At 42.0% G+C, this 15,124-nt stretch overlaps 1 protein-coding gene across 1 annotated transcript; it reads left to right on the top strand.

The window, feature by feature from the left end:
- Positions 1-7,258: 7,258 nt before the first annotated feature.
- Positions 7,259-9,084, top strand: LOC137615069 (uncharacterized). The gene is made up of 3 exons (XM_068344702.1): positions 7,259-7,952; positions 8,117-8,257; positions 8,369-9,084. Exons 1-3 carry the CDS (start codon positions 7,259-7,261, stop codon positions 9,082-9,084), a joined length of 1,551 nt encoding a protein of 516 aa, XP_068200803.1.
- The last annotated feature ends 6,040 nt before the right edge of the window (positions 9,085-15,124 follow it).

The following is a 15,124-nucleotide window of genomic DNA, read 5'->3' as shown; positions in this document are numbered from 1 at the left end:
AAATTCGAGAGAATAGTGATCCCGAAAGATTTAGGCTATGGATGAGAAAGATGTTTATTAATGACCAAGAAACCAGGATGCAAGGTACCTATGGCTTAACCAATGTGAAGTCTGTGTTCTTGCTAAAAGAGTGAACTTCACTGACTCTCAACTATGGTAAACTTACTCAGAAAGTCTCCAAAGTTAGGCCTTAAAAAGAAACCAAGTGTAAAGGGTCGGATCTGTCACTACCCCGAAGCTCCAGATACGAACCATAAATTTCAGGCTGGAGCATCTTGCTGATGCCTCCAAGTCCTCTCAAATGATCTGAGATGATCTATAAAGTCTCTATTTGATAGATCCAATCTTCTGCGTTTGAAGACAGATGCCCGCATACTCCTGTACCCTTTGATGGTCGAGGAGGAAAGAAAATGTGTTTTCTTTTAAGGTCTAAGAAAAAATAGACCACTCCATAAAACAATCTAATTGGGTTGGAAAACCTTGAGGCAAATGTCCTTTGTACAGCGAAAGTCTCAGCTGTCTCCTTCGAACAACCCTCTAGATCTTAGGGGTTTTCCGAAATACTGGAGGCAGCTAGACCTAAAGCTTGATGGTTTAACATAAAATGTTCGTGATCCTGACAGGGAGAAAAGGACTAAAGACATGCTTCCAGTATGCACCCAGCATGGTCCCAGCAAGAGTCCGGAACGGTTCCAGCATCCTGCCTACACTCAACATGTCGTGAGAGAGAATCGGGATCTAGAACCGCCTCCCAAAACTCGCCCATATCGGTCGTCAGAAACCGATATAAAGCTAGGCTTGTTGAAAAGAAGCATCAACCACGTGACCTTATGCTGGTAGGTTAAGAACTGATTCGTGTGTAATCAGCGAGTGTTCAACAAACTTAAAGCCAAAGCTTGACACGAGGGAGCGTTAGCTGCGAGGCCAGAGAGACGCGACGGAGAGACAAAAGTCTGGTTAAACTGCTGCGGGAAACAGTCTTGACTGTATGCGTCTAGCATGCGACCATAATGCCGCATGTGCTTGCATTGCTGTAAGGTGTCGGCGTGCTGTATGCGTTCACCTTGTCGTGTGGGTACAGCGCTGTGTGTGTGCCCCGCTTGTTGTAAATCCACAGCGTGTTGCGTGGAGGCGACAGCATCGCGTCTGGTCATTGACGGAAAGACAGAACTGATTGTCGAGAGTAGTCCACGTGTAGGATGCGTCCGCATAAATGATAGTCACGCGTCTCGCAGACCGCGAAAATGGGACAACTTGTTGAAAGGATCAACTTTGACTATCAGCGTCCAACAAACGACCAGACTGGTGTCTGCGTCTGGGACTGCGTGAGGAAGAGACCAGAACTTACGTCTGTGTCTGCATGACGTCTGCCGTAAGAGAGAGACCAGACTGCTACAAGCACCCGCTCTAACGCTTCTCGTAACACGAGCATATCTCTGTGAGGAAGCGTTACTAAGCATAGGAGAACTATGCCTTCTGACACTAATCGGAAAACCAATTCTTTGATCTATGGTAGTCCTTAGACTCTTTAGGAGAAAATTTCCTCCCCCCGAGAATTGTAAATGCTAAACACAGATGAAATAGACCTCTTTTAGCTCAGACCAAATCTACACTCGCGGGGTAGCGAGTGCGCCAACTCAAGCATGGGCGAAGGCCGGGAGAGAACATCAACCTCAGTCCTGTGAGCGACCTGGGAGAGTCCCTATGACATTTCAAGCGCGCCTTGTGCGCGAACTGAACGTATCCAATGCTGTGAGATACCGTCAACAGTAGTCGCTAGACCTCAGAAGAAAGTAATAGACCTTTCTCCAAACTGGGGGAGGAGAAGAAGTGTGAACAGAAGCAAACTGAGCACCTTGTCCCCCGAAGAACTATGAGTCCTACACGATTCTGGTGCTGACACGTCGCCTTCTTCCAAAAAGAAAAAACTTCCGGCGAACGTTAGATACTGCAGGATAAGTTAACAGAAAACACACGACTCCTGAAAGGTCTTGGACAAAACGATTGGTGACTACCAATCCTGGGTTTTGCATCCTTCGATGAGGACAAAGTCCTTCCTCCCTGAAACAGAGTCAGATTCCAGAGGAAGAGCTAGGATTGTATGTGACTTGTCTGACTTCCGCTTCTCTCGCGGAAGAAAAAACACACTCGATTGCTTCCTGCTCAAGCATCAAAACACGACTGCTGCGAAGGTAAGTTCTGTTCGCGTGCATACATGACAAGTAACTACCTAGTCTGGTAGACAGGGAAAACGTAGAATGTTATTCTCGTCAGGGAACTGCATTCTAATATGCAGAAACCAGTTACAAGATTCATGATACCATAGCGATGACGAACTGATCGCTTCAAAACATTCCAACTTAGCTCTTTTCATGATACTATGTCACATGGTTGTGATGGCATAGCTCGCTAATCATAGGCAAAGAGAAGAGCATTATTTCATCATTCCAAAGTAGAGAGAGAACGTCTTGGACTGCATCAACAATATCCCTCGGCGGAACAGACGTTTAATGCACAAGGTCCGCGAAGAACCTCAGCCTACCGACCTTCCTTCTCCCAAGGGTTGGAACATAAGTAAGAGACATAGGTCTAGGGGCAAGGTGAAAACGAACAAACACCTCCTCCAGAGCACTGCGCTATGGTTACGAGTCACTAACAAGAGCGGTTTAAAAACAAAAAACATTAAATCATAAAAGATCTGCCCAAGGTGGGAGGTATACTTTTATATTCTATTCTCATAAAGGTCTTAATGCCCTTTCTGTTGTTGCAGCTGCAAGCGCTGTATCAATCTCTACATTAGGGTTCGTTATTTCCCTGAGAATGATTTAATGTTAACTCATTACTTTATTTTACCATTAATTTACTAGGCCATCGTTCCCTAAGGGAGCCCTTTGGGTTAAAGCATCTTGCTTTCCCAACTAGGGTTGTAGCTGGCTTGTAATACAAATAAAATAAAATAAATAGCGATACCATCAACTCAACTAGCGAAAACTCTAAAGTCGAAACGAGGAGCAGCAGGTAAAAAATATGAGGGAAACTTTTTAGAAAAATTCTCATGAGTTTCTGAAAGTTATTCCCTTCCTTTTACAATCTCTATCCTAGGAAGAGAAGCCTTGATTCTTAGGAATCCACTCCTTCTGAATTCAGACCTCAAAACTTGGAGGTTTTAATTCTAGTTCTCACAACCAAGAGTTAGCCCAGCAGGCCTTGGTCCGAGAATATAATATCTTCCTAGTTAAGATTTATTTCTTAATATAGAGCCTGGAGCAACAATAACTTAACACTAGACGTTCATGATCAGGTAGACATCAAAGTCTATAGTCATAGGTAGCGAAGCGTCCACCCCGCCGCTGAAGCGTCCACACTGACGCTGAAGCGTCCACACTGGTGTTGAAGCGTCCATACTGACGCTGAAGTGTCCATACTGACACTGAAAGCTTCCACACTGACGCTGAAGCGTCCACACTGACGTGGCGCTTCGCTCCATTCCGTCGACGTTCCGTTTCCGTTGCCGCACCGTTCCGATGACGCTTCGCCGGCTCTGTGGCCTGGCAAACGTCGGCGCGTCTGTATAGACTGATACTAGGTGCTATGAGCAGTCGGTTTGCGTTGAGCAGGTAATCGAAGTAAAGCATCCACTTTCCCCCACCATTGAACATTGCGGTTGGTAGGCCGCCTATGCGACAACGAGTCCTCACCGTTAAAGACACACGCCTGTGCGTCCCGTGTCAAACACTGGAATCGAGACACCCAACCACACTGTTAACGGAAGGCTGAAAAGACTGCATAAACGATGATAGATGCTGTTTCATGCCTAATTACAAAGATCAAGCATCAACCTTAGGTGAAACGTATTCAGCATATCTTAGTCGATCCATAGCGCTTGCCACTGTCGAAAGACGACACCCATCAGATGAAGGTGGCGGCACTGCGTCTGCGCCGCATGAAACGTAACACACGCAGAACGAAATTTTCAGCTTAGCGCCTTTGAAAACACTAATACCTCACATTATCTATAGCGAGGATGAGCGTTCTGGTGATCGACAGAAAAAGCTCGAGAGGACTTCAGTTCGGGTCTAAAAGACTGTAATGCCTGGTTACCCTCTCGATTCCTTTCGCCGTTCGACATAACTTCTCCCCTGGGTCCGGGAGCTCGACAGAGGTCTAAGGCTAGGATAACGACAGGTCCGAATAGAAGCACTCTCCACTAAATAAAATTCACTGCACAATTTATCACTAAAAAATTTGCACTTTACTCTTTGGCACAAAGATAGTTTCATAATTACCTGAAAACCAAAGTATATACTCTCTCAAAGGAAATGAACTCCGTAGGGAGAGGCTTATAATTCTGTCACTGGACAATTGTTTGAAAGGGAAAGCAAAAGTACCGAATCCCATGTAAAAGTAACCAAATATTAAATATCAAATATTACCCTAATAGATATATTTATAAAATAAAATAAACCCTTAAATTAAGGGATTCCAATAAAAGATGAATCATCACTCGTATCATTGGAACACCTAAAAATAATATACGAACAATTTAGTATTCCGAAAACCACCAAAGCAACAACGATACATAGAATCGTGCGCTACGACGAATGTAAAGAATACTGCATCGTATAAAATAAAATGAACTGTAACTTCCTTTAATCTCTGAATAAGGAAAAATACTGAAATGACCAATTAATTGCAAAATAAAATGTTCCTTTTATAAAGTACAATTAAAAACTTGAGAAGTAGGAAGAAAGTACTATTCATAAAAACGCTACAATATATGTAACATCGTAACGATACTGATTACTGCATAACAAAAATACACTGAACGATAGTTAATCTTTGCAAACAGATCGAAGATTATCTAAAGAAAAATATTAAAAGGATAAAATTTCCTCAAAATAATTCCTTTAATTTAATTTATAACTTAAAACTCTAAAAGCATATTCACCTATATTCTTTGTAAAAGGCAAGACAGACTTTTAGCCTACGGAAGAGGCTGTGACGTCATCAATGGTCGAAATGTTTACATTTCACCCCTATGCTTTCGTGAGGTTTAAAATAGGTTGAAAAACCTTCCAACCCTACCTTTTAAGTTATAAAAACGTGATCACAGATCAAATAAAACAAATATGCGAAAGCCAAAACTCAAAAACGTTAATACATCACCAAATAACGTCCAAACAGAGTAAGAAAACAAGAGAGAATTTCCAATAATTCAGCCAGCAATGGCGGCAGAAAAAATCTGAATTGGTTGGGTATCAGCGGCGAATTTAGGGGGGGGCCGAGTAGGCCATGGCCTAGGGCCCCGCGCCTGTGAGGCCCCGCGAAATTTGATTCATAATTCGGCGTGGGCACTTTATAATCAGTGGAAAAAAATTTTTCCACGCTTGTGTCAATGAATTTCTGCGAAATAACATCTACACAGGCAATTACAACATTTGCAATTTGGCAATTCGCAGCATTTGAGCTGTGCAATGAATGTGGCGTTTAGTATGCATGAAAGTGAGTTATATTCACTTCATCGGTTCAATGACTTTGAATTTCATACAGTTTGCTTGCAAGCAACATTTCGAATGCGCAAGTTGATGCAATAATGCAAGCTCGGTTTTCTGTCAATCTATCATATAAATTGTGTAAATAATATTCATTGTGTGTGGACCAGTGGACTTTTCTTTGCTTCTTGTTGGGTCCACGTGGCGCGATTACTAACATTCAATCTGCACTCTGATTTGGCTGTTGAACCCTGTATGCACATGCTTACATGTATGCATTAATGACTCATGATAAAGCTTGTGCAACTATTTTCACGAATACTCTCATCTGTGTGCTTTATTTTGTGCTAACATGCTTTTTTTTATCAGTTTGCTCTTTCTGCCTGAAGTGTTCACTCTTTGTTTTCTGAGCGCAGTGGTCTCATCTGACTTCCTGACGTAGCTTCCGGCTCATTTCTGCTCAGGTGTGAATTTCATTGATTGAAACCTTTTCTATTTGCCTGTTGACAAAAACAGGAAAAGACTAACTTGTCAAACATCAGTTACAAAAAAAGGTTCCACTCTTACTGTCGAACACGTCTCAGTTTTCTCGTTGCTTCATCCCCTCATCTGTTAATGTTTGTAACACCCTTCCTAATGATGTCGTCAAGTCAAATGAGTGTTATACTTTCAAAAAACATGTTAATGCTTTTCATCTCTCTAGTGCCTCAACGTTTTAGTTTTTCCATGTTCATTTTTTTGCCTCATCAATGTTTCTTCTAATATTTTTATTTCTATCATCGATGATGTGCCGTTAACTAGGCCTTCGGGTGTATGCATCTCTTGCTTTCTGGTTGGTCGCCTAAATTGATCATTATAATAATAATAGTAATAATAAATACTTCGCCAATGTTTTTATATATAGCCAACTTTTATTAGCATCTACGTATCTATGTAACTACCTACTTTTGTCATTTCATATACCTAGTTACATTTTAAATATCTACTGTGGGTAGAGCCATAATATCTATAGTTAATCATTATTCATGTTTTTCCTTTTCAGGATAAGGTAGTGAGGCTGCAGTGACCACTGAGGCATAATGGAGAAATCAACAAGTCGTAATCGTGATCAAGGGAGAAAGTATAAAGCAGGCTCTGTCAAACGACAAGAAAAGGCAGATGAAAAGGAAAGAGTAAAAAAACTACCAAAAATAACTCAATGGTTGGCATATTCAACAGTATCTGCACCTGCAAAGTCACAAATTCACACTGAATCTGGTCCTAGCTTGAACAAACCAAGTACAAGTGTTGGTGCTAGCTTGAACAAACCAAGTGCAGCCACAGCGAGTACTGAACGGTCTGAACCAGATGTAGTTAGCGCAGTGAGGAGACACAAGAGGAAGTGAAAGCTATGAATACCGGTACTGAACAAGGATTTGAAAATGGTCTTGGATTATGGCCTAAAATAATTCCTGAAAATGTGTGTGACTATTGGTTGAAAAGGGGAAGTGCAGAATGTCGACACTGTGATGGTGATTTTAAAAAGTCAGCTGTGAAACAGCTAAACAGAACCCGTCATTGTACAAACTCATTCATTATCTGGCCAAGAAATTAATCTTAACTGGCTCTGTTACTCTAAAACAACTGGTAAAGTGTATTGTTTTCCTTGCAAGCTTTTGTCAAAGGTGCAAAGCTCATTCACAACTGGCTTCAATGGCTGGAAGAACGCTAGGTATGTCATAGAATCTCACAGTAGGTCAGATCAGCACATGAAAAGTATGGTCGACATGATATATAGAAAGACTACGGGTGCCCGTATTGCCTCTAATCTAGTGCTACAATATGAAAGTGACTGTGAGTACTGGCAGGCAGTATTGAGGTGGTGTGTAGATGTTTTAAAGCTACTTTGCGAACGCGGGCTAGCCCTTCGGGGTAAGGATGAAGTAATTGGATCAGCACACAATGGAAATTATCTTGGGATTCTAGAGCTGCTGAGCATATACGACAGTTTCTTGGCAGCACATATCAAGAAACATGCAAACAAAGGTAGTGGTCATACTTCCTACTTGTCGCATGTCATTTCTGAGGAAGTCATTGGAATAATGGCAGAAAAGGTTATGTCCTCAATAACAGATGAAGTAAAAACAGCAAACTACTTCTCAATTTCTGTCGACTCCACACCAGATATTTCACACATGGATCAACTTAGTTTTACAATCCGCTATGTACTGCCTACTACAGGTCCAGTTGAAAGGTTTTTGCAGTTTATTCCCATGCTAAGCCACACTGGCAGAGATATTGCTACAACTGTTCTTGATTTTCTTAAAGAGAAGAACATTTCAGTTCTCGACTGCCGAGGACAGTCCTATGACAATGCTAGCAACATGTCTGGTAAATATCAGGGAACCCAACAGATAATCAAGAACGAGTGCAGTGAAGCTGAGTACATACCATGTATGGCTCATTCCATAAACTTGGTGGGTAAGTGTGCCGCAGAAAGCTGTCCTGCTGCAGTGTCATTGTTTGGTCTGATACAAAACTTGTACTCCTTCCTTGTCGCATCTACTTATCGTTGGAGGAGACACCGTGAGGTAATAGAGACTAATAAAGATAAGAAGTTGAAAGTTGATAAAAAAAACTTTCAGACACTCGTTGGTCAGCACGAGCAGATGCTGTAGCTGCTCTCAGTAGAGCACACAAAGAAAACATCATTGTTCTGGAAGAGTTTTCCTCGGATCAGAATCAGCCAGCTGAAACAAGAGCTGAAGCAAGTGGTCTTCTCAAAGGTTTGAAAAAACTTGAAACAGTAACTCTTCTTGAAGTTTGAGATACAGTATTGGAAAGGTTTCAGAGTGCCAGTATTCAACTGCAAAAACCTGGAATCTCCCTCAACACAGCTGTCACACTGCTGGAGTCTCTTTTACAGTTTGTTAAAGACCTGAGATCCCAGTTCGATGATTTTGAAGCAAAAGCTATGGCTAAGTGTGATCCCAGTGACATGACTGGTAAAGTTGCAAACTACGCCGACAGGCAGTCGCAGCGTATTAGAAAGCGCAAGCGTCACCACGATCAACTAGACTCGGTTAGGGATGTTACGCTGACAGGGAGAGACATGTTTAGAGTGACTGCTTTCTTGCCAATCATTGACAAGCTTTATGCTGCCCTAACACAACGCCTTGCAGCTTACAGCGACCTTCGAGAGAAATTTGGGTTTTTATCAGAAATCTCAAACAAAACAAACACTGAACTTAAAGCAGCTGCTGAAAAGCTTGTGTCTTCATATCCTAATGACTTGGAGGCGGGATTGGAGTCGGAGCTTTTGCAGTTTGCACACCTCATGAAATCCATTCCAAGAGGTTCATCTGAAAGTGCTCCTTCATTAGGTGGTGTAAAAGCTGCACAAAGACAAAGTCCGCAACTAGAAATGTATAAGATAATTCACAGACATGACATGGTTGAAACATTTGCTAATGTTGAAATTGTATTACAACTCTATCTCTGCATGTTTGTCACAAACTGCACTGGGGAGCGATCATTCTCCAAGCTGAAACTACTAAAGAATTATCTAAAAACACCATGGAGCAGAACCGCTTACCTTCACTCACCCTGTTGAGCATTGAGCATGAAAAATTAAGGGTGCTTGATTTTACTGATGTCATCAAACAGTTTGTAAGTAAGAAGGCTCGAAAAAAATCATTTTTTAATGAGAAATAGTTGAGTGTACCGTGCAAATTGCATGCAATAAACAAAACCCACTCATTTTGCCATTTTGCCACTCACTTCAGTCAAACGGTATTCTCTTTTGTTTATGGTGTATTATTGAAGTTATTATTTTTCAATGGTGCATCATTATAGTTGGGGATCTCCTTAGTTAATGGTGTATTATTATAGTAATTTTTTTGTTATGCTTCAAAAAAGCAAATGTGTAATGTTCAACTGTGAAATGGTCACTTGGATAATTATCAATAAATTGAATATTGTTTAAAAAGAAAATTTATTTCAACGCTTATCTCTTTAGTTAATGGTATATTATTATAGTTATTTCTTATTGTTGAGCTTCAAAAAATCATATGGGTAATGTTCAACTGTGAAATGGTAATTTGGTAAATTTTCAATAAATTTAATATTGTTTAAAAAGCTAATTTATTTTAACGCTTCGCTCGTACACTGATTTGAGGGCCCGGTAAGGTCACCGGGCCTAGGGCCCCGCACAACATAAATCCGCCTCTGTTGGGTATAGTTCTACCTGTGGTACCGCGAGGGCGCTGGGGTACTCCTGGCATATATGCACTAAGCTGCGCAAGAGATTTTGAATTTTCTGCCGAGGGCATCGGGGACTTTAGCCATCATATAACCAGCGGGTAAGTTTTATATTTAAAAACTAAACTCAATACGGCCAAAATATATTATCCCCACCACTTAATCTGTTGTTGCGGACATAAAGTCACCAAGAATTCAATTTTTCAGTTATCAACCCTAAATTTTCAAGGTTCTCTTAATTCTTTGCAAAATATCAAAATGTTTAGAAAAATACGATAGCAATGTCAATAGTCTTTGACAAAATTCAAAGATAGAGTTCAGAAACCATACACAAGTAACCTAACGAGACCAGATCAGTCCCTTTTCTTGACTGACGGACCGACGTTATCACCGTTGCGACACAGGCAGAATGTAGATCCGATGAACTACTCATGGGATACCAATTTGAACATTTATAAACATATCAAAATGTAATGCAAAACCTATGTACTCATCAATTTTAAAGATAGGTTCTGTCGCTCAAATCGAACGACATTTCCTATAAAAACACTGGGTGACCCCTTTGTTAAATAAGTTCTGTCACTTAAATTGAACCACATTCCTCAAAAAAAAGGATGGGATGACCTACCCTCTAGATGACAGACTATTAAAGACCATATTTTTTTTTTTTATGAGGATTAGATACACTAATTTTCCTATAAATTCTATGGTAACTTTGTTACTCGGTACATCAAAGACTAATATAGATTAGATGATGGAATGAGGACCATATTGTTTAGTGTACCAACTAGTACAAACACAGCTATTAAGTAAAACTAAAACTTTGAATATCATTGAATAGCAAAGTTTTTAAACCCACAATAAATTCATAATGTTATAAGAGTGAAAAATTTGGATTTAAGAGTACAGTAACTTTATGGGAAATTGCGCCATTAAAACTGTATCCCATAATTCAAAAGTAATTTGTATCTATCTTTATGGGAAATTGCAGCATTAAAACTGTATCCCATAATTCAAAAGTAATTTGTATTTTTCTTTATGGGAAATTGCAGTATTAAAACTGTATCCTATAGTTCAAAAGTAATTTGTATTTTTCTTAATTATAAAAACTTTGGTTCTTTAATAGGTTTATGCTTTCAGCGAAGCTGGATACGGCTGAATAAAATTTAATGAGGTCGTGGCAGTTACCTGGAGGGTGACGTGTAAGGGCCACCCACCCAATAGACCACTGAGCTCCCACTTTGACCCTAAATTTAGGCCTTTCGGGGTTCTTGAGGCAGGAAGTGTAGCTTAAAGAACTCAAGGTTTGTAAACTGGTAGTTAGAAAAAATAGAAATTACCCTAAAAATTTATGATTCGTTCTTACAAGAATTTAATAAACCTTTGTCCTTTAATTGGAGGGAGGAAGTCCCTATAACTGCTTAGCTTACTTTCTGGGGCTTTGTCCAAGCACTTTGGTCCTCTAAAAGGTCGGAAGTTAAGAGTTATGACTCACATCAACCTCCAAACGACATGAGCATGAAGATGAGGCAAGTGTTAAGCTTGGTCACTACCAGGGAATGGTAGACAGACAAGGAAGAAGCTATATCTGCTAGGAAGATATGTTATCTGAATGTGTGTTCATTTATGAGAAATAGGTTTGCTTACATGTGAGCAATGAATTCCTTCCCTTTGTCTGGGAGAATGGAGGAGGTACTAATGAACAAAATTTATTTGTTAAGAAAAGTTGCTCGATCATGTGGCTTCCTCCGTTTAGTGTCAGATCCATCAAATGAAGGAGTGACTTTGTCACCACAAGCAAAGGGAAGAAAAATAAGGGCTACTTGATCTTACCTATCCTTGTAGACGACTTATATTCCGACCACTATGGTTGGTTCAATTGAGAGGAACAAGGATCATTTGACTATCAAGCAAAAGGGCAACTCCCATGCGAGTGCGAGTGCCCAAGAGTTTGCTTAACAAAGGAACATTTCAAGTAGATCACTGTCAAGTCATGAGATTGGCTGCAAGCAACTGCTTCTGTAAAATCAGGATGAAATCTTGCCCTCGCTAGGATGGGAGTTGGCCGTGCATGTCCGTCTATGGACCGGTAAACACTAGAGTAACCAGCTACCTCAAGCGGATAAAAGCATTACAGAAAACCTTCCAAGCTGATCGCTGTCAAGTAAACGATCGGTTGCAAGCAACTATTTCCAATAGACAAGATTGAGACTGTGTGCCTAAGTCAAGTTACTGACCAATAAACACACAGAAAAATTTCCTCTATAGAAGGTATATGTTCCCCTCAATCTTATGGCGGGAATCCCATGTTTTAGGTACCCTCGGGCAGGCCAAAGACTGGGGAGCAACCTGGATGGTTTGTTGCACCCAAACTCCATCAGTTAACATCGATAAATAATTGTAAATGAGACCTCCTCCTTCCTGGTGATAGGTATAGCTAAGAAAAGAGGTAGATGCTTCCCGATCGAATTAACTGGAATAAGCTCCGATTGTTCCCTCTCAAGGGAAAAGACTCGCTTTGTATAGTTTTGAAGTCTAAGTACTTTTGATACTTACATGTATGATCCATAGATATTAGGGAGGGCTTGACTGGGATGAAGGAGGAGCCCACTTGAGAGCAGACTTCCTATGTCTGGGGTTCATGGAAAGGCAGTGGTTCTTGTAGAACCTGACTTTTCTCAGGAGATACAACATTGGCTGATAGAGAGAGCTAATGATGCATTGGAACAAGATTCTAATTTGTCTGGATCCAGGCATCAATTGGCTTAACCCAAGATTGTTCTTTACATACAAAGGAACGTCAGTAGGTTCTGCATGATGGTAACTTGCCCTTGCTACTTTTCACGAGCGTACATCCATGTGCCCACGTGGCTAGCACATGCAACTGGTGAAACGAACAGCCTTCGTTGGCAGTAGTAGCTCACCAGCTCACACGTGAATGTGTCAAATCACAAATGCCCTGCCTTAGGGTAAGTGATCGTACATTAGCTTAAGCATCGTGAACGCATTTGTGTTTGTCAATGTGCAACATAATTGCTCAAAAGGAGTTGATCGTTCACGAGCAGTAGCATCCTGAACATGTTCGCAAGCATGCATGCACCCACGAGAAGCTCATGCCACTGGCAAAGAGTGTGTGTGTTGAAGCTCACCTGTAAGCAAACACTTATCTGCCATTGCTTGTGAACGTAAGAGCAAGCTGATTCTATCCCGTTAAGAGTAGAGGCTTGGGCCAATAACCACGAACGGTTATATTTCATGACACTCGTTGTACCCTGAGGCATGGTGGGCTGAGGCAGAGATAGAACGGGGTCAGACGCCAAGACCATGTGTGTGCTTCAAAGAGCTCTCTATCCCATAGGGAGAAGATGTCTGAGGCAATAAAACCCAAGAATTATGTCTCAAGAATGGTCGTACACCAGGAGAATGATGGTGAGAGGCGGTTAATGTAACCCGTCCGCAGGCATTACCATGAGGGTGCTTCAAAGAGCTCTCTATCCAGTAAGGAGCGGAGATCTGTGACAATAACCCAGCAAGGTTATGTCTCATGAGACTTGTTGTGCACTGGTGAGTTGATGGTGAGAGGCGGCAGCCCCAAGAAATCTGAAGGTATCTCCATCTGTGGCAATAACCTCGAAGGATTATGTCTCATGAGCCTTGTTGTAGCAAGATCTGGCTCATAAAGGTAAGCACGCATGCATAAACCGAAGTAGCGTTTGTCAGAACCTCAATATGGGGGTGTGAGGGAGTAGTGTGCAGGCCGTTGTCAACGAGAGGAGTTAGCCCGCGCATTTCACTAATGCTTAGTGACTGGGTGCACAATACTGCAAAAGACTCTCCCACATGACTAGGGTCTGTGCGTTCACTTGCAAAAGCTGCACGAGATGAAGCATGAACTCTAATCAGCTCTCCGCAGGAGGTTGGCGAGTAGCCTTGCATGCTCCTTCAGGAGGATGCACAAGCTCGGATGGTGGCAAGCAAGGCTCAGAAAGCTTTCCTGCGTGCAGACGCACAGAAGAAAAGGCAGGCTCTTCCCCGTCAGGGAAGGAAGCCCGAAGTGGAGGTCCCGAATGGCCTATCTTCAAAAAGCTCCGAGAGCTTTGTTGTGCCTGTAGTGAAAGGTGTTGGTCACAGGCATCACCATCTGCGGCAATAACCCTGAAGGGTTATAGCTCACAGGACCAGGAAGAGGCAGCAACCACAAGTGGTCGGCAGACATCACCATCTACGGCAAAAACACTGAAGGGTTATCACTCACGAACCTCGTTGTGCACTAAGGGCACAAAGGGAGATGCGTTGACCGACATGCATCACCATCTGCAGGAATAATTCTGAAAGGGTGTAGATCATGAGACTTTTTGTGCACTAGGGGTACGATGGGAGAGGTGGCGACCACAAGCGGTCAGCATAAATCACCATCTAGGTGCTCCAAAGAGCAAATACTCCAAAGAGCTGGAAAGAGACATTGATGAATCAAGCATTAGTTTTCAAAACCCCGATGAGGGCTGACCACTAAGGTGAGGAGGGCCTTGCTCGTGAACAAGAAAGGTGCACAACACTGGGTGGAGAAGCTGATGCTTCTTATGCTGCAAGACCTCAACGCGTTGAGTGAACTCAGGTTGAGGGTGAGCCACGTAATCAGCAAGCATAGAAGTCTGACAGTGGTCAGCTTCTGGGTCATATCGAAAGGATCACCTGACTGGTAGTGACTGGTAGTCTGCAACTGCTCATGTTTATGCATTGGATCTGCATGAACGAATGGAAGAGCAGATATGAAGGGTGCTGAAACTAAGTTCACAAGAAGCTCTGGAGGGTCACCCAGAATCATGGATGGGAAGACCATGAATAACCCCTGGGAAGGCAGCTGTGCCCTCCGACTGTTCCCTTAACTGTAGCATCTCCAAAGGCTGTTCCTTAAAGGGGAGACCCAAAAGCCATAAAGAAGGAGAGTTGCGCATGCGGTAACGAGAGAGAGTTCCCCAGTATAGGGGAAGTGACAGTTTCTGCACCTAAGAGTTGTCCAGGGTTCACTCGATCACCACTCTTACCCATTCGTCCATCGGAAGAGAACTAACAAGCAGAGAAAACCCGGAGGGAATGAGACACCGAAGTAAGAAGTTGGGAGTACTTCTCCCGTCATCTACTGAACTGCTCTCACTGGAAGGATGACTGACTACACCCTGAAAAAGTAAATAACCATTGATGTAAATAGACAATTTTATGTAAAGAGCTGACAAGGGGAGAGACATGCAGCACGTCTTCACTCTACAGAGCCAAAACCAAAAGTGACGTCATATAACACACTACATCCCACTAATTAGCGGCAGACTGTTATACTAGTTTCAGCTTTACCCAAAGTATTATATCCATAGTAAAGATCAAAAGAGTTTGTATTA

Source organism: Palaemon carinicauda, chromosome 21, assembly GCF_036898095.1.
Source record: "Palaemon carinicauda isolate YSFRI2023 chromosome 21, ASM3689809v2, whole genome shotgun sequence".
NCBI lineage: Eukaryota > Metazoa > Arthropoda > Malacostraca > Decapoda > Palaemonidae > Palaemon > Palaemon carinicauda.
Note: the sequence above shows the minus strand (reverse complement) of the source record. Positions and strands in the feature narration are given on the sequence as shown.

What these genes read in the sequence shown, in the direction of transcription:
- LOC137615069 (XM_068344702.1), top strand. Translation starts at nt 7,259, where the DNA reads ATGATATATAGAAAGACTACGGGTGCCCGTATTGCCTCTAATCTAGTG. An exon ending in TCATTCCATAAACTTGGTGG is followed by an intron (nt 7,953 to 8,116) that starts GTAAGTGTGCCG and finishes AAAAACTTTCAG; the next exon opens with ACACTCGTTGGTCAGCACGA. An exon ending in AGCAAGTGGTCTTCTCAAAG is followed by an intron (nt 8,258 to 8,368) that starts GTTTGAAAAAAC and finishes CCCTCAACACAG; the next exon opens with CTGTCACACTGCTGGAGTCT.